The 24795-nt window shown below is 38.5% G+C and overlaps 3 protein-coding genes and 1 long non-coding RNA gene across 6 annotated transcripts in view; 2 read left to right on the top strand and 2 right to left on the bottom strand.

Moving 5' to 3' along the window:
* The window catches only part of apoltp (apolipoprotein lipid transfer particle homolog), a 47722-nt gene extending 43785 nt beyond the window's left edge, over nucleotides 1-3937 (top strand). Inside the window, exons 70-74 of the mRNA XM_088085361.1 lie at nucleotides 501-669; nucleotides 776-885; nucleotides 992-1117; nucleotides 1414-1540; nucleotides 1654-3937. Of these exons, the coding sequence (XP_087941487.1) occupies nucleotides 501-669; nucleotides 776-885; nucleotides 992-1117; nucleotides 1414-1540; nucleotides 1654-1664 (543 nt within the window). The 3' untranslated portion in view covers nucleotides 1665-3937. The remainder of the gene's footprint in view (nucleotides 1-500; nucleotides 670-775; nucleotides 886-991; nucleotides 1118-1413; nucleotides 1541-1653) is intronic.
* Nucleotides 3938-3945: 8 nt separating this feature from the next.
* Nucleotides 3946-7979, bottom strand: LOC121951884 (V-type proton ATPase subunit d 1-like). Its single transcript, XM_042498371.2, has 8 exons — nucleotides 7852-7979; nucleotides 7043-7214; nucleotides 6270-6448; nucleotides 5769-5848; nucleotides 5487-5564; nucleotides 5195-5371; nucleotides 5001-5078; nucleotides 3946-4119 (listed from the first exon to the last, which is right to left on the bottom strand). Exons 1-8 carry the CDS (start codon nucleotides 7970-7972, stop codon nucleotides 3946-3948), a joined length of 1059 nt encoding a protein of 352 aa, XP_042354305.2. The 5' UTR covers nucleotides 7973-7979.
* Nucleotides 7980-11262: 3283 nt separating this feature from the next.
* On the bottom strand, nucleotides 11263-20308 carry asip2b (agouti signaling protein, nonagouti homolog (mouse) 2b). Of its 3 annotated transcripts, none has more exons than XM_042498229.2 (4): nucleotides 20189-20308; nucleotides 19954-20082; nucleotides 13512-13585; nucleotides 11263-13258 (listed from the first exon to the last, which is right to left on the bottom strand). In XM_042498229.2, the coding sequence occupies exons 2-4, from the start codon at nucleotides 20060-20062 to the stop codon at nucleotides 13091-13093; spliced, it is 351 nt and encodes a 116-aa protein (XP_042354163.2). In that variant the 5' UTR covers nucleotides 20063-20082; nucleotides 20189-20308; the 3' UTR covers nucleotides 11263-13090. The 3 variants fall into 3 exon arrangements, with proteins under 3 accessions (XP_042354163.2, XP_087941808.1, XP_042354164.2); XM_088085682.1 differs by having other exon boundaries at nucleotides 20185-20263; XM_042498230.2 differs by lacking the exon at nucleotides 20189-20308 and having other exon boundaries at nucleotides 19954-20175.
* LOC148188057 (uncharacterized) lies at nucleotides 13156-20357 on the top strand. The gene is made up of 3 exons (XR_015778189.1): nucleotides 13156-13283; nucleotides 13889-13976; nucleotides 20216-20357. It is a non-coding gene; the product is annotated as an uncharacterized LOC148188057 (long non-coding RNA).
* The last annotated feature ends 4438 nt before the right edge of the window (nucleotides 20358-24795 follow it).

Genomic DNA, 24795 nt, shown 5'->3' with positions numbered 1-24795 from the left:
AATCACACAATAACACAAACAAACTAAGAATTGATGAGGCAGTGGTGGACCAGCAGCTTTTGTGGTCAGAGATGTAAAATTTATGTTCTTGTCAGTGGAGCCTGGCTTTAAAGAGAGAGCACGGATTTCATTTTCATGTCAGTTCTCCATCAAAGGGGCTGTCTGTTGGGGAAGAACTGAACATACGACTGGATAAATGAGACTTTTGTTATACTGCTCGTATTGTTTCAGAGTCTGTAAACAGATGTTTTGATATAGGTTTGCTGCTATTAAACTTTTACTTCAATTCTTCAATAATTTTTATCTGTTTTAGGATTTTTGGTAACCGGAGGTATGCGAGAAAAAAAAGTTTTCTTCACAAATTAGTGTAACACAGGGTGAGTAATAGACATGCAAATTGTCATTTGAGAATGAAGCATTACTTTAATATTGGTAATAAAACTCAGTGAGCACCAAAAAGGTCTGTTTTTTTTAACAAAAAAAAAATGTTTGTGTCGTAGGTGACGGCCAACTGCAACAACGCTGTAACACACACATTTCACAGTGACAATGGAGTGGCTGTCAGAAGAGGGTCAAACATAGTGCAGGCGTCCAGTCAGAGCGGAGTGTCAGTGTCATGTGACCTGTCGCTTGAGCTGTGCAGCTTGACTCTTGATGGATGGTTGCACGGTACGACTAAAACTAAAGATTCAACATGAGTTAGGAGAATAAATGACATCCATGGTTATATTTACTGATTCTCATTATTGATACAAACATGTTTTTATCTACACAGGCACATCCACTGGTCTGTTGGGAACTAATGACAATGAAGCAGGGAATGATTTTCCTCTGCCAGATGGATCTCAGGCTAAAAACCTGCAGGATTTTTTCTACGGTTGGCAGGTAGGAAGAGTAAGACTGGCAATTTTTTGGTATGGAATAGATCCTAATATATGAGCTCTGTCAGCATGAAAGTATCCAGTTCTCACTTGCAGTTTGATCATTTCAGATGAAACCAGATTGTATTAAACCGCCTGTTGCAACAGAGCACATTCCTAAAGCGGCCACAAGCCCTTTGAGCTGTGACCTTCTGTTTTCCTCTCCCGATTCTCCGCTGAGTTCCTGTTTTAGGGTGGTGAGTAGAAAAGCACGAGCTCCATCACTGTCTGCAGGGTTAATCATTTGTGGATTTAAGAAGCTGGGGAAACATATCTTGAACAGTGTCTGACAAGAAGCCCTGACCCTTCCTGATCTTTGATGGATTTTATGGCCAAAATAAGAAATTTCCCAGTTGGATGTGCTCACACCAAAGCAAACATGGCCATCTGTACTTCCCTTATAGATTAGACAAATCTGTGCTGCTGCCTGACATGCACCACTGTCTGTTTTTGATTGATTAAGCACATTTTTACAATGTGTTTTTCCTTATAGGTGGATCCTGGTCAGTTCTTGTCAGTGTGTGAGTTGAGCTCCTCCAGAGCACCCTGCAGATTAGCATCTGCTTTTGTTCATCTCTGCCAGCAGAACTATATACCTCTGGAGGTCCCAACCCAGTGCTGTAAGTCAGGCTATTATGCAACCAGACATGCATGAATCAGACTTAAACTGTGTTCTGATCAATGATTCTGAAGTAAAATGACAGATGTTTAACATTTTCCTTTTACATTTTAGTGAAAGCATGAAGCAAGGAAGAGGTGATGAAGAGCACAGATGGGTGATTTATGACCTGTTTTAGCTGCAAAAAAACCCAAAACATTTTCACTTTTATACCACTGTTTGTGCTACGTTACCTATACAGTTACATTTTGAATATTGTATTGTATTTGTACTCTGTTGTATAGTTACACATCATTATACCTCATGTAATGTTTGTTTGTCCAGTTTAGACGTGCAGATATTGCAATAGTGTCCTGCTGCAAAGCTCTAGGCTCGGGTCAGCCTCATGGTAAACGATGACATTTGTGTATGTGTTAAGAAGGTCCCCAGAAAAGCTGCTTAGCCTTGCAGCGATTTTTCCCAGTAGCCACTCGCAAAAAGGCACATCTATAAAACTGTTGACAGGACACCTCGAACTACAAACAAGTTCAATTATGAGTCTTTCTAAAATGAATTTCTCAGCCATGGAGGTTTAGATTTTCAAAACTGTCCTTGAGCCAAGAAAAGTATTTTGAGAATCTGTGACATCATTACAATGTATAGTCTATATACCCAGTGGGAGCTTGCGAGAGAAACAATACTACGCATATTTGGTGGCCTGCATACCACAGAAGTAGACCCAAAGTAGGTAGAAACTTTTTTGGCGTATGCACCAGGTGAGCAACTCCATTGGAAGTATGCCATCATGGCATCTGGTATCTAGGTGTTAAGGTGGAAAACCACAAGTGTTTATCGCACTTCATTATCAATACATAACAGCTACACACAGTGTATTGTTTAAGCGTGCGCATCGTCACTAAATTTAGTAACCCCCTAAGCATATATTGAATACATTGTATCACAACCATGCCACTGTATAAGTAGGCCGTCTATAGGCTGAATGATCGCATTTTGATTCACCTTTACGCTACATATTGTTTGTCATGCTTATATTTAATAAATGAGTGTATTATATGTTAAGATGCCACTGTGTATCATATATATACAGAGCGATCATCAGATTAAATAAGTCACTGATTGAGTGCTCCAGGTATGACGTTTTTTTGTAGGCCGATGCAGGAGTAAGTGTCACCTTGGTTCCCTCGTCAAAAAGCCTGTGGGATTTTTCCACTGGATTTCAGACAGAAAATAAGCTCTGTGAAAAAAGTTTATGACACTTATGGTTTCTTCAGCAAGATAATCTTCACAAGTGAAAACTACCTTTATGATTTTGGAAGCTTAAGCTATAAACGAACTACATTACTTTTGCATGACTTAATGTTGCCACAACAATGAAGCTGTAAAGCCGTGTTCGGCGTGATGATGTTATTTAATCTCATTTAACTACTTGTTAACAACTGCCCTCTTCAATATGAGTAAAAGCTTTAAAGTTCACAAGTGGACCATTTGTTGACATATTTTATGCTGTACAACAAAATGTGAAGGTCTCTTAAGCTTGTCAACCACAGACCTTATTTCAGGCCTCAAACAAAAAAACATTCAAAAACCCATTGACTTCTAGACGAGGAAACCAGGAGTGCTGGTATGCTAACTGATTTCAAGGTTATAGGACTCAATTCTGGGGTACTATACACCAAGGTAAACAATACAGCCTTAATATTGCAATATATGTGTTTATATGGTTATGTGATACAAGGTTTATTAATAACCAAATAGACAGATAGATAGATAGATAGATAGATAGATAGATAGATAGATAGATAGATAGATAGATAGATAGATAGATAGATAGATAGATAGATAGATAGAAACTCATAAGGTTATTTCTTCCTTAGCATTACTTTACCTAACTTTATAAGTTACAGTAATGTCGAAATATTAGGTTGTATTGTTTGCCTGGGTGTAGTTGGTGAAGGGCTTGTGGCTTATACAGTCTAATGAATGCATGCTGTTGTATCCTGATGCTTGCTCTTGCATACATAGACAATTTCAGACTAACGTCTCTGCACCTGGACTGGAAAGAGTCCAGCGGTGGAGGTGGGCCTGAGCCTGGAGCTCTGCAGCTGGACCCTTCTCACATATTGTGCCAGTAATGTGAGTGTGAACATACTGTTGGCTGCTAATCATAGGACTTACTTTATCAATAATCATGAGGCCTATATTTGTATTTTCTTTGGTCTTAAGTACAAACACTGAAAATATTTGTTACTGACTTTAGTGACTGACTTTACTAATCCTCACAACCAAATCTTGTGATCATAAAGGGATTAACAAATATGTTTTTGATGAAGTTCATTTATTATCTTATTGTATGCTATCTCACAACTGTATGTTAAATATAATAATGTTTTTCTCTTTATTGCACAGTTAATTTTTTCCCTCAAAGATGGGTATGTAGTTGTGTATCTTTGACTTCTGTCTCTGTGTGACACACTCGGCGATCCAGACGATGTTGCGACTCTCCTGTTCCTTCAGTTTGATGTAGGAGTAAAATACTCCAAAGTGGAACTGCTGCAGGAAAGCAAGTGTGTTCAGCTTCACCTGAGAAAAGACAAGTTGAAGCTGCTTAAAAAGACAGAAGGGCAGGTTTACATACAATTAAGATATACAGTTAAAACATGGATTAACTTTTGAAAAAGTTATTGGGCTGTTTCCTTGCCGCAAAAACTTTAAAAAAAACGATGAAAACCACTCATTAGTCAACTTTGGGCCCTGTGACACCAAGTCAATGATTGTCCATTGGTCAATGTCGGGATGTTGGTGAGCATCTGTCGCCCCAGTTTTTGTGGTGTTGGCACTAATTGTGACCCTTAACGGCTTTTATCAGCTGACTCAGCATGTTGAATCGGTGTTAGAGACGGCAGAGCTTGATGGTGAATGAAATCACTGTAACTGGCAGCTCAGCTCGGGTGTGAGAACAGCAAACAAACCACTGAAGCTCAGAGGTGAGATTATTTCTTAACCATAGAGCTCTTTAGCAGAAATGGTTTGTGTTTTATTGTGTTATTGTCCGTTAGCACACAGTAAATATCCTTTCTTCTTTCTTGGTGTTCTTAATGCACTAACAGGCTAACAAACACCTTGAATGCTGGTATTTCCTCTCAAAAGGCACTGAACGTATGTGCTGGTTGGCTGTTTGCTATAGTTGTTGCATTTTGTTCAAGTGCAACATTTTAGCCGAGACACAGGGGACATGAGTCCATGTAACAGTAGGCCTTTGTTGCAACTCGTTCTTGATGAGGGTTTGGTTTGTCCGGGCCCTAAAATATTTACCTTTTAAATCATTGGCAGTAAAAATAAAAAAATGAAAATTAATTAATTAATTAATTAATTATTACAGCTATTTTTAATACATTCAAAGTCAAACAGAAGTCAGCAGATTTGATTAGTTAGACTTTTGAAGATCATGAAAGTTATATTACCTCTTGTTCAAAGAATCTGTCCTCCAGAGTCTTAAAACCTGATCCTGGCTCAGGGTCATCAAAGATGACTTTATATGCCTGCAAGCAGGATTAAGTAAGAGTTGGACATGGCTTTCACATGTAAGCTAACTGTAATAAAAAAAAAAACAGCAGCTCTCTTGCTGAGGAGTCCTCAGAGATGTGATCAGACTCACTGGGTAACAGTCAGCCACTGCTTTGACCTGCTCGTGGTCGTCTGCTCTGGCCAGCAGTTGTAGCCCTTCAGGGTAAAGTTTGCCACAAGATGGATAGAGTGCACTTCTGTCTGCACCACTGAGATCTGTCCCAAAGGAGTTCACTGTGATGATGAAGGCTCGTCTGTCTGCCTCAAACTGCAACACACACACACACACACACAAACACACACACACACAGAGCATTTCAGTGAAAAAAATCATACATATTACGTAAAACAAATGGCCTATGCAATGAAATCTGTCACAGTACCTCCAGGACAGGACACATTGTATCTTTTGTGGCGCCACCAATGTTCTTGCAGAAAGAGTGGAAAGACTCTAAATATGCCTTGGAAGAGAAAAAAGAACATAAGACAAAAGCATAAGATGGAAAGCACCCCATTGTAAAACCCGTGTCCTCTGGGGTTGTTTAACGTGGTACACACAGTAGTAAGTCCAGAATTTATATGAACACACACACACACACATTATATAACCCAGGCATCATGGTAAATTATGATAGCCAGTACATCTTATGTCACTCTGTAGTCACCTTAAACAGTTTGTTTCTGAGGATCTCAGCTTCCATTTCATCCAGATTGGACTCAGATACAGCGTCCTGGAAAAAATCAGCTATGACACAACAACACAGTGGGCATCAGTTTGTGTTACATATTACTTTTTATCTTGCAAAACTTCAGTATGAATGGTAAAAATCATAAAACACAAGACAAGTCAAAATTCTGACCAAAGGCCTGGACAAACCAATACCGAAAAGAACTTCCAAGCACAACTTTGCTGCTAAATCAGTTCTAATGGAAGTTTGTGGATTCACTCGTTGAGTTCATGTTGGTGAACACTGACCCTTTGACCAACAGAGAATTCATAATTTTAAAAGGTCTGACAACAGAAGGAACAGAGAGCCAGAGTCCAAAATGGGGAATGAACAGCATATGAATTCATAAATTATGCCCTTACTGAAAGGGTAATAATACTTTTCATACTAAATTTTACCAAATCCGGGAGTTCAAAACATATAATTTAATGACTCTACCTAGTGGTGTGTCCACCAGGATGGCCGAGTAGAGCTCAGTTGGGGTACGAGCGATGCCCACTGCTGCCATTTGGTCAAAAGCTCCCAGTGGGTGACACCGCGGGAGGAGCTCTGCCACATCCCTCTGTTTCAGAGCTCCGGTGATCAGCATCACCACATTGTCGATCATGTAGCTGTAACTATGGCAACACAGAAAACAGTAAATGGATCTGCCTTTATTTGTCTGCATGCATCCATTTTATTTATCCATTTACCTACAAATATGCTTTTATTTTTAGAAACTCATTTAAAATGAGGTTAGTGAAATTAGTTTTAATGGACTATATTATAATAGAAGGGGGAAAGGTACCTAAACCATAGTTTTCTACAGAGCCCCTAAAAGGACATTGGGAAGAAAACAAATTAGAGGGTGGAATAAAAAATAGATGGTGAAAATATATTAAATGGTAGAAAAAATTAATGGTGTTAAAAAAAAAATTCTTGGGTGAAAAAGTAGATTTTTTTTTCACCATCTATTTTTTTCCCACCATTTTTTAAAAATATATCATTTTTTTCCACCATCATTTTCCCACTCTGTTTTTAAAAACAATATTATTGTTTTTTTTATTTATTTTTTTACACATTTAATTTTTTTCCCACCATCTATTTCTGCCCCCTCCCCCCCCATGTCCCTTTAGGGGCTCTGTAGATAAGCAAAAAAATATGGATAAATAACTACAGGAAATATGTCTTGTGACCTTTGTATAATTAATAATTTAGCAAATGTAGCGTACGTTATATAGTCGAGGAAGGTAGATAGGGGAGGCAGCGCATTGGAGCGAAGGCAGCTGAATTCAGTCACCAGGCTGTCCCTCAGCTTGCTGTCCACTAGAGACACAGTCAAGTCCTCCTCAGAGGTGGACAGCAGCTTACCGTAGTCTGTGCTCTGCAAATGCAGCTTCATGTCTGAGGAGAGGAGAGGAAAGGCATAACATAAAGGTTTTGTACTCGACTCCACCTTATTTCCCCTAATGGCTGCATCTCTGACCTTAAATCAGGGTTGTTCCACAGCCGTCTCCTGTGAGCTCAAATTACAGGAATACGAAAAAGACTATCATAATACAAGACAATTAATGCATTTGTCTCTGACAATTTTTCCCCACATTTTTAAATAGATAACAGTTGATGATGACTAACTACTAACACAAACATATAGATTACATAAACACATTAGATAAACTGTAATTGCAGGGTCTGTGTCTGTCTTTCCAAGAACCACCAATCACACTGTCAACGAACACATCTGGTGAGGGTGAGTCTAAACATTCCTGTTGCTTAAAAGTAACATCTCATTAGTCTTCATCTTCACTGACTTTCTCAGTATGTTTCAATCAGATAGGAATTCCTGGTGTTCTGTTACAAAATTCAGATTATCTCCTTGAAAAATTGGATGTAGGTGAAGAAACTTGATAGAAGATGGTAAAAAGATGCCTGTCAAACTGTGGTCTTATGAGACAAAGCCACACACATGCACAAGAATGTCTGAGAATTTTAAAAAAAACTAAAATCCGCCCAAGGTGACAGTGTGATACAATATTCTTACCCTCAAGTGTGTCGCACTGGGCCAGATTGTGATAGTCGGTGCGAGTCAAGATTCCTGCCTTCATTCCGCGAACTAGACCCTCCAGATATCCGTGATCCACGTTGAAATTGAGCTCTGCCATGATGCCAAATGAGCTTTCAGCAAATGTGGTTGCAGTTGAGGTAATGTTCCTGTCCAAATATATATCTCTTTGGTTTTTTTTTTGGTTTTTTTTAATGTAACTTCTGCATTATGTCCTCTCTGACTAACATTCATGCTGTTATTTTCCCTTCCTCTTTGAAACCAAAAATTCCATAGCTGCCCTAAAAGTGTTGGCTGTCTCAGTTCCTCCTATCAAGTACATCCATCTAGCCACAAAGGTGAAAGGTTAGTGGAATTTAGGGGGATATATTGTCAGAAATGGAATATAATAAGATAAGTTTGTTTTCTTTTGTGTTTAATCACCTAAAAATTAGAATCGTCGTGCCTTTCTTACCTTAGAATGAGACATTTGAATCTACATAGGGAGCAGGTCCTCGTCCATGTTGCATCACTGTGGTTCCACAGTGGCTCAGAAAGGACAAACCAAACGCTGGCTCCAGACAGGTACATTAGTGCTCATTCCAAAGTTGTCATATATTGCCGCTTTGTCAGTGATTTTGGTGTAAGATACAGGTGCCAAAAGTCACTTTTCACAGCCGTATGATAATTTGCTGGATGGCATCAAGTTAAAATGCTGCCAGTAACAACCTAATATAGGGCAGGTAAGCATCCCTGTTGGGCAGGCCAGTGAGAATGGGTCCTACAAACCCTCTATGGAAGTACAGCCAAAAAATGTTTTTCGCCTAAACATAACCATGTGCTTTTGATGATATCCTGGTGTTGGTTGCAGCATCCCAGGGCATCAACAGCAGACACAGGAGGATACCTGGAGAGTTATATGTAGACACAAAGTCCCCTGACAAAACAGTGATTTGTGACGACTTGGGATAAGAATGTGTTTCTATGTCGGTCACTGTAGTTTGCAGCCGGAGGGCATCAGAAAAACACTTTTTAAAAAATGTAAAACAGCTTTATTCAGTGTTCAAACTGGCTTAAATCAACAGTGTCCTGATGACTATTTGGGAAGATTGGACTGAGTTTTTGTAGAAGACTTATGTAAATTGTTTATATGAGTTAGGCTCACTGTGTTTTCATTTGGTCGGTTTATCATTAAGCGGACTGTGTTTTCTTGGTGTTTTTCTCTTCCTGTGTTCCTGTGCTGCCTTTCCCTCATTAGCCCAGTTACACACCTGCCATGCATCCACCTTGTTATTCTACCCTGCTCCAGAGTTTTTTTCCTGGCTAATCAGCTTTTTTTTTTTTTTTTTTACAGCTAATCAGCTCCCTGCCTGTTCTTTACCTTATTCCCGTCACTCGAACTCCTCTGCTCTTTTCTCCTCCTGCATTTTATCCTCGCGTTGGTCCTGTGCCTAGGGGTTCTGCTCATTTTCAAAGTTTGTTTACGAGTGTTTTGGTGTTCCTGGTTTCCTTTTGGATTTGCCTGACTGTCGTGGGACAACTCTCTGTAAGTTTATTATTTGAACATTTTAATCACTCAATCACCCTGCTGCCTGCAGCCTTCTGCTTTTGGGTCCAAACCTGCCATTACCAATTTGTGACAAAAAACTTCATGAACATCTAGATCTTAAAGGTCATTTATTAATCTCATTTTCGGGTTAATTCACTGGAACATGCCTACATGCTTTAAAGCCCAGTCTGCTGTGAATGGTCAGCGTTTCCAGTTCTTTCACATGTGTACTATTTGCATTTCAGTGCCATCAGTGCAGCTGGGAAATGACTGTAATGGCACTGTATCAGCAATTTCTACCTGTACATAGTATAGTTGTGACATCACAACTTTACAGAAGTCCTGATGGCTTGTTAAAAGGTACACTTTCTTAATACAGATTTTTTGCATTTCTCTGTGAATTGAGCAATTTGATACATTCACAGTATTGATATAGCACCTATATGCGATTGATCATTTAAAAAAGATCAATCAGATCAATCAGTCAGATCAATCTGACTTTTTACAATATGGGATTTTAATCAGAAACCAAAGGTGAGCAGACATTAGCAGGTGCCAGGCTACCAGTCTGTCTTTAACATGCCAAACTGCGTCATAGAAGAACTCATCTGTAATGTGTAATTGCTTTTTTTTTAGTGTTTTTTTTCTTCAGTTTTATGTTTGATTTGGGGAGGAAGAGACCTCTGCGGATATTTTGGCTCATAGTTAAAACCTCCTGAACAGTAAACACTGAAGGAATCCTAACTGGAAAAAGTTTTAGCTGGTTGCCATCTCCAATTCTCACCAATACATGCCTCCAAATCCCCCTAAATCTTACTCACGTAGTAGTCCTTTTTGTGTACTCTACACTTGGCCCATGCAGGGAGAGAGGTATGTCTTTCTTAAAAGTAGTGTATGTGTTTCAGTTACGGACCATGATGCCCTTGGACTGGAGGTCATGCAGGAGTAAGAGTACTAAAGCTGACTCACTTGTTTTATAGCAGTCAGATAAAAGAAATGACCTTAGCTGCTCTTTCATCCTGAAATGCTCACAATTTTTAAGTGCAATCAGTCTCAGTTTATTCATTTTTTGCACCCATGTGAGCGTGGAGTACAGATCTATGCCAAATCAGGCAGCAGAAGGCAGGTTAGACTTGTTGGGTGACCATTTCTCATTTCTTCCTATGTGCATGACTGTTTCTGCCCATAGCGTGACATAATCAGATAAAGCACGCAATTTACGTATATCAGTTGCTTCATCATGGCCATTTTTCAGTACCCTTCATATTTTGCTGTCTTTGACTCCTTCTTGCTCATGACTTTTGATGATGTACAGAACATATGATGATATCACATCCGACATAATAGCTACTGTTATATTTAATTATGTGTGCATACTTTTGCAATTAGACACCCTTCCTTCTCGTCACTCTCCACCAGAGGAGAAGCAAACAGCGTCCCAGACAAACCAATACAGTATGTGGAGAACAGATTGCTTGGATAGGATTTATGAGATGCAAAACTTCTTTATTTTGGAATTGACAGACTAATGTCACCATGTGTCTATGCATGTCCTTCCTGGATACACATATGACCCCTTACACATGAGGTTCATGTCCATTATCTCTCAGCTTTCCACAAAATCCAACCACTTAAGAATACAAAGCTGCTGTAGTCCATGTTTATCCTCAAGAAAGCATCCCAAAACATTGGCAAGAACTATTCTTTTTGTTTGCTTTGATTGTTCAGTGTCATATTTTCTTAATTTAACATGGTTCCCTCTCATGAATCTACATACAAGCAATTCTACATTTACTTATGTACTCATTTTAGGACATTTCCAACAAAAAAGGACACCTGAAAGAAAAAAAACACAAGCAAAATATAGGGGTATGATAGATTTATTCAAATGGCAAAATTATAAACTAACGTTTACTCCTTAATCCACATGTGAATGTTAAATTATTCCACATTTGAGGACCTAAATTTTACCTTTTCGAAACGTATGAATTTGCTTCATTTTTTTCACATGTATATCATTTAATGTATATCTGGTTATTATTGTTTCCGACATGATTAACAGAAGAGCAGAGACGATGGGGATATTCCAAAGCAGCAACAGTCTGGAAATACCCAAGGCACAAAACATAGTTTACAAGCGATTGTCTACACACATGAAAAAGCATAAATCAATCAGCCACAAAATTAAACCACTGAAAGGCGAAGTGAAAACCATCCATCATCAAGTTAATATGCATTCCTCTGCTTCAAAACTTTTGGTCCTGGCATTTATGTGGATGCCACTTGACATGACACACCATCCATCCAAACAACCTAGTCTCTCTACCAACTCGTAAAAATACTAACCCAGTCAGTGGCCCTTCATAATAAACACCAACAAACCAAGACACCCTTTAGTGGCAGTATGAGAAGCACTGGGCGATGCCATTTACTGACAATCCTGTAGTATAAATATCAAGAAAGTCCACATGTGGACAGGCATGGGTTGTAGTTGGAGTCAAACAAACATCCAGACATTTACTAGGAAGCCCTCTTTTGTGTCCCATGTGAAACCAATAGTAAATCAAGTTATTCAATAACAACAGTGTGCTAATTGGTGTAGCATGCCATGCAAGTGACATATTTCGCATAACTTTACATTATGTTAATATCAAATGTACTTATTTAAAGCCATTTAAATACCAGTGTTGCCCACATGTAAGGAATAAATGTAAAACCAAAGTTTTTACATAAAGAGCTTAAGACATCATCCTTGCCTCCAAATTCTCCAGATTCCAAGAGATTGATCAGATTGAGCGTTTGTGGTAGTGCCAGTACCCCACCTCACAACCCACAAGACTTAAAGGAACCACAGCCAACACCCTGGCACCAGGCACTGCAGGACGCCCTCAGAGGTCCTGTGTCCCCCCTCGACAGGTCATAGGCCCCACTGTGGACCTGACTTGGCTCTGACCTGTTGAGACATGAAACCAGAATCTTTGGAGTCCGAGCACATCCCACTGATTCTTAACCTGACTGGAATCTGGGGAATTTAGAGGCCAGGTCGATGCCATGGGATCTTTCTTTGAGCTCTTGAGGCAATTTCCCCTCGGGGATCAATAAAGCATTTCTGATTCTGATTCTCATGTTCCTCGAGCCATTCCTGGGCAGGTTTGAGGTTGTGCCATGGCATATGCTTTTGCTGGGAGGCCCACTGCCATCTGGGAGTGCTGTTGCCATGAAGGGATTTACTTGTTCTGCAACTATGTTTGAGTGGGCTGTCAAGTCAAGTGGTGCTAACATGAATGCCAGGACCTAAGGTTTCCCAGCAGAACACTGGGTTGTAACAAGATTATCACTGTTATTCACTTCCGCTGTAAGTGTTTTTAGTGTTGTGGCTGAGTGGCGTCCGTTGCTCCTCCTTTGTTACATGTGCATGTACATCTATGCGAGTATTTTCTTATTTCTCAGAAGACCGAAGACACAAAAACACAACTTAATTCTTTAATTTCCCTTACTCATGTGTTAAAGCCACAGACAATGGAAAGAACTTTTATGTTGCTCATGATTTTTCAAATGTTTCTCTAGTTATATTCTCTGACCTGCACCCACAGGCCAGAGGGCAGTGTTTCTTCTTTGTGTGTATAGTATGACTTATCACTGTATATGTCCAGATGCTGGGCTCTGCCTGTGTGTGTGTTAGTGCTTCATCTACGTCTTCTTTAAGCACAGGGGGTTCACCCTCCAGCAGTGACAGATGGTGTTGAAGAGTCGACAGCGGCAGGAGGCACAGGGGTCACAGCACGGGACGTGGACGGAGCAGCTTTCCATTAGGCGGCCACAGCGACGTGCAGGGGTCATGAGGTTTGACTTGTGCTTCTGAAACAAGAGAGAGAATTTACATGTAAGTGTCTTGCAAAAAAAATAAAATAAAATTTCTGTTGACGCTTTGGAATAAAATTCACCAACACCTGCAACAAATGCAATACTTACAGTGTCAGATGCCCTAAAAACTGAGTTGAACTTTTATCATCTCAAGCATTCATAAACATGCATTGCTAAAAAGCAAGAGAGCATACAGTGACATTTTATGCCATATCAAGGCAGTTCAAGAGAAACAAAGACAGCTTACAGGAGTGTGGCTTTCCTGTGGTAGAGAAATCTTTCGCCTTGCAAACAGCCGTCTGTTCTTTGCTTGACTCCAAGCTAGAGGTGAAAATAACAAGAATTTATTTGTTACTGTTAAAACACTCTATAAACATTGCTCATTACGATACCTGTACTTTTACTTAAGTCGAGGTAAAATCATTTTGCCAGAAAAACAAAAACCTCACCATACTCTTGAGACCTATACACTGGTCTCACACAAAAAAGCCTCTTGTTCATTCTCCTCTCTCCGCTCTGTCAGATCTTTGCCTCACAAAAGAAGTAAACTAGTACAAAACTATGATATCTTAAGACTATAATCTTCTGATAGGTGTTCTTTGTCTATGTTTGGTCATCCTTCAGTTGGACGTTCCTGGAATACCTCCACAGGCAGATGTCCAGGGGTCACACTGATCAGATGTCCACACCACTTCAGCAGTCTACTTTCAAGGTAAAGGTGCTCTAGTTCCACTCTGAGCTTCTTTTGGATGTGCGAGCTGCTCACTGTGCTCTGGGAATGGGCATCTTATTGTGTCAAATGGGGGGGAATCACAGAGTAACTCACAGTACGATCATAATACATTGCTCACAATAACAAGGATATATCAATACAGCGATTCTGCAATACATGATACATTGCAAGACAATCGCACCCTAGGCAAGCACTTCCTATGTAAAGCAGTATTTTTGGCTGCAGTAGCTCTTTATGCTTTGGGGGGCCCTATTCCCAATCCCCCTTTTCCATCAAAACGAGTGTGTGTGCTGATCAGAAAAAAACAGCTAAAAATAGGCTATACACAAGGCTGCCTTTCTGTTTTTTCATGTGTGTGTTATACTCCCCACGACAGACAGGCCGTAAAACTGGGTAGTAAACAGTAGAAAGCAGCATGGAAGCCAGTAAAGGCATAAGGAAGGGGTTAAGGTTCAGTTTAGGCTCTCATCCGGAGAGCTTGGCACACTGACAGCTGATTACAGAAACTGGATTTTGTAGAATTGAAAGCTACAGTAAATGTGCATTTTCCTCAAAACAAGCCAAGGGGCCTCATTGACTTACAATTTGGGCGTCCTTCCATGTAGAGGCCTCCTTCAGTGATAACTCTGAGAGGTGGGCTGACATTTGTATGGTTTCCCTTGTGTAAGAGCAACTAAAGTGTCTGTGCTTACTTGTCTTCGTGCTTTGTTCATGGCCATCTGTAACTACTAGAGAGCGTTCAACATGCAATCAAATATTAAAAGAGACGCAGAAGTTTGTTTACCGTTTTCTTTGTAACCCCTCCTTCATCCTGCCTGATATGTCAGCCTGTTGGCAGGATGATGTATTACTGATCATCTGGAAGTCTACATTCCCTCTCTCACATGCTTGCTGGACAGCAGCGAGGATCACATGGAAGCTATTTTGATTCACATTAAAGGGCTCATTAAATAGGTTTTGAGGAAGAGACATTCATTCGTCAGTATGTTAAAACGGTTACATCTACTGCTGACAGCTCTATTGATTTAATTATTTGGGGATGGTTTTTTGTGGTACTGCTCACGTCTAACTGTGCTATGACTTACATAACTCAACAACAAATTGAAGGATTTCCATGACACTTTGTACATTCATTCATGATTCCCAGAGGATGAATAGTAATGACTTTGGTGACCCCCTGACTTTTCTTCTAGCACCACCAGCAGGTTATTAATTGTGTTTTCAAGGCCTCTTTTTCACTGCATAAAAACACTGCTAACATCTGGCTTTTAATGCAATGGGTATTCACACTCAGGTCAAAAGACTGCAGTAGTCATAGGTATTTATTACCTTTGGCAAGTACCAAATCAGCAGCGATGTATACATGAACCAAATTCAGGTAGATTTTTACTTGTTGCACACACACACACACACACACACACACACACACACACACACACACACACACACACACACACACACACACACACACTGCTCTACTAGCAATGGGGAAGCAATCTATAGCCTATTTTTATTGGGTTTACCTGTCTTTAAAAAAAACATTTGCATATGCTTATATGGTGAAAAAGGAGTATAAGTGAAATATCAGCTATTGGACGGCCGTGAAATGTGGTATAGATTCCCATGTTACCCTGTCTCCGGAGGGGATGCAGTAATGGGGGACGAGTGTTTCTATCATCGCTCTCCAGCTTGAACTGACGACAGTTCCAAACTTTAGAAAGGGATCACGACAATCAGAGATTTTGTTGTATACACCTAATAAAGCCAAACACCACTGACAACATTGTGTGGAATACAATGAGCAGAGTGTGTTTTTGTTTCCAGCAAATTAATTCAGATCATCTGCACAGATGGGCATAATTTATTTGCTTTGAAGCAGCTAAAAGAAATAGCAGCTCAGACTGTCCCTGTTCCAATGAAAATCAAAACTGATTTGACTCTATACCTCCTCTGCTAGCCGTTCTTTTGATCATCACAAGGTTAAATTAATCATCTCAGACACTGGAACCTTCAATTCACTGACACGCTATCTATTGCAACCTAGATGCCGTGCAAATTCGCAAAGACAAATCTAAAAACCCTCTTTCTGTGCTCCGACCACTTTCCTTCTCTCCCATGACTCATGGCTGCTGCACCCTCTAATCCACGCTGTAAAATCTGACAAGTCAATCTGTTGCAACTTAAAAATGACAAGTTGCGCAACTTCAGTAAATCAAGTTAGTCTGACTTAACCTTATCATGACAAAGATGAGAAAATACAAATATGATTGACTATAATCCAACCAGCTGAAGTTGCTAAAACTTAGAAAGATAAATTTAATCAAACTTGTCATTTTTAAGTTTAAACAACTTAACAAAATTGAGTACATAAAACTAAATTTTAAGTAAATTTAACAATTAGATATAAAGTTAACATGAATTAAAATTAATAGTTATGTTTACTTACATTTTTTCAAGGCAATGGATTTTCTAGATTTGTTAAAGTAAAACCCACTTTTCTGTCATTTTACAGCACAGCTCCACACCTCTGACTTGTCTTTGGCCAGATGTTCACACTTCGTCTGTTTTGTTTTTTTGCAAGAATTATCTTAATCTCAGTGGTGATAAATTCATCTCCTGCTGATGAAGAGGTCCTCATTCATGCTCATATCTTCCCCTTTTAGATATCTATATTTGACCACATGATATAGAGAATTTTCTGGGGACCAATATCTGTCTTCTAAACAAATTATGATGCACACACATTTCCCCTCATTTTCTCCCATTCTGTCCATGTTTAAGTGCTTGCCTTTAGTAATAACGTTTATAGTGAGATTGCCTTTTTGAATGCTTTTGAGAGTCACAGCACTGTAAATCTGACAACTTGATTTTATTTTAGAAAATCTTGGAAACCAATTGCCTTGAAAAAGGTAAGAAAATATTACTATCAGTCTTAAGTTATTTTTACTTTATATCTAATCTTTATCTCAAAATTTAGCTGTATTTACTGCATTTTGTGAAGTTGTTGCAATTTAAATATCCTTACTTAAACCTTAGAAAAATCCTTTTTGTCATGACCAAGTTAAGTTAGATTAACTTGGTTTACTGAAATTGTTTACACTAAATAATGAAGTAATTTCCCATGATATTTTTAAGTTTCAGAAACTTTACAAAATTATGTACACTCTTCAGAATTATGAGTAAACTAAACATTTAGATATGAACTATAAAAAACTCAAGATCAATTGTTTTATGAATGTACCTTTATCCTAGATTTTTTTGAAAAGTAAAATCAATTTATCAGATTTTTCAGTAAGGCTGTCTACGTGGTGTCGAATCTGAGTCAAATCCACCCCTTGCTCCTCCACAGCTTATCCAAATATAGTCACTCAAACCAAAATGACGATGGCTGAATGTCAAACTCTAGGCTTCAAAAATGCAGTCCAACAAATGGGTGATATCACTGTAGCCATGTCTATTATTTATACAGTGTGTTATTTTAACACATTGAAAATTTCATCCTACTTGAATTGTCATAAAAAAAGAAAATGTTAATAGGCAGCTGTCCACGTTGGATTTCTTTCGCGGAAGCACAAGTACACCAAACAGTGCAGGAAAAAAACTGTAAAAACAATTTGATGCATGCAATTTATAAATAACATGCAACAGTGCATGTACATGAAGAAGTATTTTAAGCCCTGTCCAACTACCTCCGAACCTGCATAACTGTTGGGTGTGGTCAGAAGTGCACTCTGTTCACCTGTAACCACACCCAACAGTGATATCACGGTGTGTTGATCGCACCGTCAGTACACTTCACTGCAGCAAGAACTTAACCTGCACCAAGAAATATATTTAACTAACAACAGAAAAGATGATGATTTTTGTCGGTTTTATGGCTTCAACACTACTGTTTGGTTCAGTCTAACTGTTTTGTTTTGTTTTTTCAAAGTTAGCAACTGGCAGGTGAACACAGTGAAGCATTTAACAGCTAGGAGATATTTCCCTTGAAAGTAGAGGGAAATTGAACAAAACGCTCAGTCTCTTAAATTTACACTCTTAAAATAGTGTAACTATTTTACACGGACATTCACCGGGTAGTCAGAAACATTACTTCATATGCATACCGATTTTGTTTTCCATCCATTGGATGTGTGTCAAATGCTTGTTACTACACTTGTTATTTAAACTACAATACTTTCAGCTAGTTACTGTAAAAAGGAGCAATCCCTTTTTCAGCTGCAGACAAACCATTTCCCCATTGCATAATTTGCAATAGTGTGAGTGGAACATGCAATCTAAATCTTAATTCTTTAATGTTTCTATTGCTTTGGATGTCTGTTTACAATGTTTGCAGCAGTAAAACAGGCTTAACACACAAGGAAATGTATTTTAATATCCTCAAGTGAAACTCTTGTTGGTATACTTGTAATTGCTGTGGTCAAAAAATAATTGATTGGGTTCTTAAGCCTGATAGACTCCGAATGTGTCCTGCTCATAATGTGTTGCAACGCTCCCATAAAGGAAATTGAGACATACCAAAATAAAACCATAATTTTCCCAAATGAAAGTGTTCAAACTTTTTTGCTTCAAGAACTGTAAATCATACCAGATGTAGCTTGCATGGATTAGTACAGTAATATGCAGGACTGGTTAAACGATGAAGAAAATACTTTTAACAAATACTTTACTTATATAATTGCCCTGTTCAATTTTTTTTTTCCTTGCATCCATCCGTGGAAAACAAATGAATAGATTAATTGGCTCATTGCGGACCAAATCTGTTCAAATAGTCACACAACTCATGCAGTAATCAAGTCTCATTTACCCAGTTGTATGCTCAGTAATACCCACACACATTTTCACGTAGAAAACAAAAAAACAAATAACTGCTAAATATTAAGGCCTGGCTTATATAGTAAAATTGATGTCTGGCTTTGAAGAGAGTATAAGCTTCACTTTCAGTTAAGTTTTAAACAGTAAGATTTTAGCATGGTTCCCAATCAATCAAGAAATCAACATGTTTTATGTCTTCTGTGGAATCATGCAAGAATTCTTCTTCACAAACATCAAGGAAACCCAGCATGACTAATGGATTTAAAAATGGTCATTTGGTGGGTGAAGTATTCCTCTAAATAAAAGACCAAAGATCATTATTACATTGTGGTTCTGTTAACTTCTAATGCAATCATCAAACCACTTTAGATTTGAAATTTGTTTAAAATAATTTGAAAAAGAACAAAAAAAAAATGTTGGAACAACTTTATTTTATAAGTAATTACTTAAAATGTATTCAAAAATATATGGTAATTTCTTTTAGATAATATAAAAAACCTAGTTGGAACAAATTAACTTGTAAGGGACATCCACTTAAAAACTTGGCTTTATAATTACGGTAATTAAGTCTTAAAGGGAATTAAAGTGTTCAAGAGAATAGGTTTCGATAAATTGGAGTTTGATTGAATTAATCAGACTCCTCAATGTTTGTTTTCGTTGGGCATTGTAAATAGCTTCATTGCAAAACCTGCTTTGTACGGACTGATAATTGTAAAATTGCAGAGTGTTTAATATATATATATATATATATATATATATATATATATATATATATATATATATATATGCTTAATAAAAATTAAATACAAAAATGAGTCACCTGTGTCTCTTCAGATTACAAATATAGCCTACTTATTTGATTATTTTACTGTCTACTTTCCAAAACAATTCCATAGATACTCTTACTAACTACACAGCAAATAGGTGTTACAAGGGCGCAATAGGACATACGGTGACCACATCAATCTATTAGCGCCACATACATTATTTAGAGCAGTCATTATGTTTCCTTTCAAACATTTGTCTTCAGGGTGTTGCATTAAAACGCATCTTTTGAGGCTCACAGCAAAACGAAAAGCAATCTAAATTTTTTTTATATATACATAGGCTATATATATATATAAAACGGGTGAATCCTCACCTGTGTCATTGTCCGTCTGCCTCACATCTTTCTTCGTGTTCTCTGCCCAGGAAAGCGGGAAGGTAAGCAGGAAGAAGCACAACAAGTGTCTGCCGCTGATTTTCCTCATGATGATGATGTTGAAGAGATCTGTTGTAAAAAAAAAATACAAAATAAAAAAATCAGTCTCACGTAAGTGAAAGAAATCACAGACTGCCTGGTGCTACGGGGTGAATATAATCTATGACTCACGTACTTCTCCTCCTTTAAATCCTCACTTCAGCCCCCTCAGGTTTGTGTCTGGCTGTGAAGGGGTTTATTTCTGCCTCCAACGCACGCGGAGTGACGGAGGACGAGACGCCCCCACGTGACGAACTGGACGCATTGCAGGAGATGATTGTTGCCCAGGTAACAGACAACAGACCAGACTCAGAGGTGAGGAGTTACTTTGTGTAAACAAACATAATAAAAGATGGAGGATTTAGGGATTTTGGGGGACCGAGACAAGCCCCACCCTTATGCCTCATTCTCAGCCTTTCACAGATAGACAACATTCGAGGTTTTTGATCTCCATTATTACAATAGCTGCAAAAACTTGATTTCTTTCCTGCCCTTCTTAGACTTAAGCCGTCTACAGCTACAAAGTGCTTTCATACAAGTAGTGGAGACTGGGAACAGTTGCAACACAAAACCCTTTTGCAACATTGCAGAGAAAAGTTGCCATGGTCTCAGCTTGACTCGGGCCAGCTGGTGGTCTCACCTGCAACTCAGCTGGTCCACAGACTGTATATAAAGATAGACAATATGACAGCTCCTCCAAAGTGTAGATTTTCAGTCTCGATCGTCCCCTGTTGTCTGTCTAGGTCAGAAAGTCTGCCCCTCCATGTTAGTGAATGGGACATGGATCAAACTAAAAGAACAGCCCAAATAAATTTTTCCCAAAGATGGTTTCTGAAACTGAAGTTAGTTCTCATCACCCCGATGTTCGTTCAAGTGTTTTTTTTATGATAAGTTAATAAGTTTTTAAATTATACAAAAAGAGGAGTTTCTGCCATAATTGACAGCCATGTCAGTCAATCTATGCGCTTGCATTCGATGGAGCTGCTTGTGATTGGTCAGATGGGTGTTATAGTGGGAACTCCCCCACTGACAGTGCTACTGCGCAGACTCTGGCTCTAAGTGACATCATCAGCGCAAGATGGCAATGTCTGCATCTAGGATATTTAAGCCTAATTAATTTTTGCAGTGCCCTTCTTTATATAGAGTTTGTGAGCCCAGTTTGATTTGTTTATGCTTTCTCTGTTTTATCACCAGCCCGCTGCAGATGCAGCTGTAGCAAGTATCTCACCATCACTCTCCTCATTCTTATTTTAAGAGTGAGGAACGCACATGCTCAATGATTGTTTTCCAATCCAAGGACATAAACTTATCATGGAAATTACCTAGAGATTTATCCCACCTTCAAAGCCTTATGGCTTTAAATAACTACTCTGCGTTTACTGAGAGTTCTCATTTGGACAGTATGAGATACTGAAGGTCTCATCATGTGATGTTGTTCAATGGAGATGGTTGATTGTTTTACTGTACTCATATCTGGTAACATGTGACCTAACCCTGGCCCTGAGCTGCAGTGTGTTCAGACGCCATCTGATTTTAGATCTCTGTCTGGTCTAAAAATTATTAATCTCAATGTGCACAGCTTGTTATTAAAAATCAATATGATTAGAATAGGGGTTAGATCAACAGATGTGGACATTGTTGTAGTATTTTAAACATGGCTGACAAAAGTAGTTAGGCATGAAGAGACCCCCATCTGCCTTGAATGATGCATTACAGTCTTTAAAGCACCTTTTATCCAGACTAAATTATAATAAAATTGTTTCAGCTGGTGATCTTAACTGGGATTGGCTCAAACCAATATCTAAACATTGTAAATCATTTTGTGATTCTGTCAATGATTAATTCACCATCTTGTCCAAATCATAAAAACCCATCCACCCTGATTGATTTGATCATGACTAATGTTTCTCATAAATTTTCAGCTTTTAATGTTATTTGCAGTAACCATGTGCTGTAGCTGCTAACAGGAACACTAAGATCCCTAAATTAAAACCTTGTGTCATTTTTAAGAGGGATCTCACCCATTTTCATGAACAGGGGCTTTATCATGATTTGTTTCATGTCAGTTGGAATAGAATAGAGCAGACCCCTGATGTGGAGACAGCCTGGACATTTTTTTTAATAGTGGTTTATTGCACATTTTAAATAGCCTTTAAGAGGATACAGAGTTAAGGGGTGTGTGATAATCCCTGGTTTTCCCCTGAACTAGCATCACCCAGTGTCACTGGGTTATTGCACTGGGATTGTTCCTGACATTTTGTGACTGGTGTTGAGTGTTCATCATAGGAACGACCTGTAGAAGGAACCTGTTCCTGTGTCTGGTTATTTTGGAAAGCAGTGCACGCTCCAAGCTTCCAGAGGGGAGAAGTGTGAGCACTAATATAATTTTATAAACCTATATCAATAGCAAAGTGCCAGACATATTTCTGAGAGCCAAAAATTCTACACTTGTAAAAGTAAGGCAACCTTCAAAGAATCAGCTTTGGATGTGTTTAACATTGCCTCTTGTTAAAACTTTGCAGCTACATTACCCGCAGTGCAACTCGACAAGTCAGAGATTCAAGTGTGTTATACTTAACAGCAGCTAAAGCACCCTTAAACCACTAGCTTCAAACAGAGCTGAAGAGAGGGCTGCCAAGTCTGGTAAACTCAGCAGGTCCTATTAAACATAACATATGTTGCGTTGTACAAAAGAGTCTGTATGCAACAACAACAAAAAAAACAAAAACAGGGTGGAATAATAAATGCTTAAAGTTTGTTTTAGTCCGTTTTAATCAGTTTCATTTGTTTCACCGGTGCGTAAACTCACACTGCAGCTTGAACCATCACTGCTGTTGCCATGGTTACCTGTCATTTCCATGGCTGGCCTTCACCTTGTTTAGTGCCCTGTGTGTGCATGAATGAACGGCACACATTTGCTAAAGGCTGCAGAAAGCTCAAAAGAGAAGTAACCAATTCAGTTTTAAATGTCATGATGGCAGAAAAAGGCCCACAAGGTCAGCAGATTTATGTCCATTTATGCCCACAGTCCTCAGATTATGTCTGATCAGGTAAAATAAGTGAATACACTTGATTGGAAGGACCTTTGTGTGTTAGGCCTTTAAAGCAGATTCAGTGCTGCCTGATTCCAGCCTCTTGAATTGTTATCCATCTCTCATTTTCTGCAGCAATGCAAAATAGTAATTCATGGAAGATATTTTGACTTGGGAAGCACAATAATATCATTGCGTCATCAGTATTGGCCAATATTGGCTTTAAAATGAAAAATCCAAATCGGCCAACATGTTGCCATCACAAACAAAGTATTTTTCTTATTTTACACAATGAATGAATATTACATACATTGAAAAACATTGTATTTCATGTCTCCATCTGCTGGTGGGCCATCACAATTAAAGTATGCATGATGTTAAATCCACTACAGAAGGGACTTGATGATCACTAAAATTAGGTGGAGAAAAAAAGTGGACATATCAGTATCAGTGTCAGTATCATTATCAGTATAGGTTATCGGTCAAATGAGTTGTTATATATCTGCAAAAAAATATATTCTAATAATATATTATAAAAAGTATTGTTCATTCCTAATTTAGACATGATACAGGAGGAAAAGCACTGAAAAAAGAATGATGGTTAAATTCCATTTGGTTGCTTTGGTTCTGGGTTTTGTACATGATGGCTAATGTTCACACTGTTAATGTGACCTTTCAACATGCGTTGTGCTGTTTATGTGCTAATTGGCTAACTTGTATATTGAATCTGTCCTGTTGGTTCTCCGGCTTCCCTTTTTGAGTGATGAATATGGAAGCAAAACGTACATGCTAGATGGCAGTTTACTGTAGTCTTTGTGGTGTTAAGGTGCAACGTTTTGGCCAAGACACAGGCGACATGAGGTGACACAACAGTCAGCCACCGTCGCCACCAGTTCTTTGATATTGGTTTGGTGTGTCAGGGCCTTAAGAGCCAGTGAATTGGAAGGCTGGGAAAAAGTTGTTCATATCGGCTGAATAATATAAAAATCTAATAATATTTTGTTATTTTTGTAAAAGTTAATGTTTAACAATGTTTAATGTATAGTCTCTTAAACTTGTATGACAGCTCTTCATATAGGACAAATAACAGCCACAGCTGGGGAGAAACACTCAATTGACATGGACTCTGTGTAGTTTTTGTGTGATATAACTTTCTTTAATAAACTTTTCCAATGTTGATGAAAAGAGAGGTCAGGTTAAGGTTCATATTTGGAGTAAACTCCAAAATGCAGATCAGGTGATGGGCAGAAAAAAATATTCTGTATTTTTACCGGGTACCTGCTCTCTGACAGGAGACGTCAATTTAAATATGAGAATAAATAGCAAGCACCAACTTTATTAGTTTTTTAAGTAATCCAACCTTCATCAGATTATTTTTGTGTGTTTGAAGTCCCAAAGGATAACCAAATGTTCTCTTTGTCTAAATTGAAAAAAAAATAAAAAAGATTTATCGTTACAGTCTGGACAATGACGATCCCATACTTGATTTACATTCTCCTGATCTCTGGAGAGAGTCCATCACATCTGCTGATTTTATGCACTCCTTTGAAAGGCGTAGATACTGAGTGATAACTCACTTTAATTCAAGAAAAACATCTTGATTTCATGGGCAATCTCTCCCAGTAAATATTTGGAGACATAACTCCCCAGCTGTTATGTTAAAGTCACAATATTCTTGTATTTAGTACTTCAGTTTTCTAAAATGGATACT

Source organism: Plectropomus leopardus, chromosome 12 (assembly GCF_026936395.1).
Source record: "Plectropomus leopardus strain MGB_pleo_1.0 chromosome 12, ASM2693639v1, whole genome shotgun sequence".
Classification (NCBI taxonomy): Eukaryota; Metazoa; Chordata; class Actinopteri; order Perciformes; family Serranidae; genus Plectropomus; species Plectropomus leopardus.
Note: the sequence above shows the minus strand (reverse complement) of the source record. Positions and strands in the feature narration are given on the sequence as shown.

Excerpts from the sequence above, each read along its gene's own strand:
- LOC121951884 (XM_042498371.2), bottom strand. The coding sequence starts at position 7,972 with ATGGCAGAGCTCAATTTCAACGTGGATCACGGATATCTGGAGGGTCTA. Across the intron at positions 7,215-7,851 it reads CCAGTGCGACACACTTGAGG|ACATGAAGCTGCATTTGCAG; the intron begins GTAAGAATATTG and ends TCCTCTCCTCAG. Across the intron at positions 4,120-5,000 it reads ACAGATTCTTTGAACAAGAG|GTGAAGCTGAACACACTTGC; the intron begins GTAATATAACTT and ends GTCTTTTCTCAG.
- asip2b (XM_042498229.2), bottom strand. The coding sequence starts at position 20,062 with ATGAGGAAAATCAGCGGCAGACACTTGTTGTGCTTCTTCCTGCTTACC. Across the intron at positions 13,586-19,953 it reads GCAGACGGACAATGACACAG|CTTGGAGTCAAGCAAAGAAC; the intron begins GTGAGGATTCAC and ends TTTCACCTCTAG. Across the intron at positions 13,259-13,511 it reads CACAGGAAAGCCACACTCCT|AAGCACAAGTCAAACCTCAT; the intron begins GTAAGCTGTCTT and ends CTCTTGTTTCAG.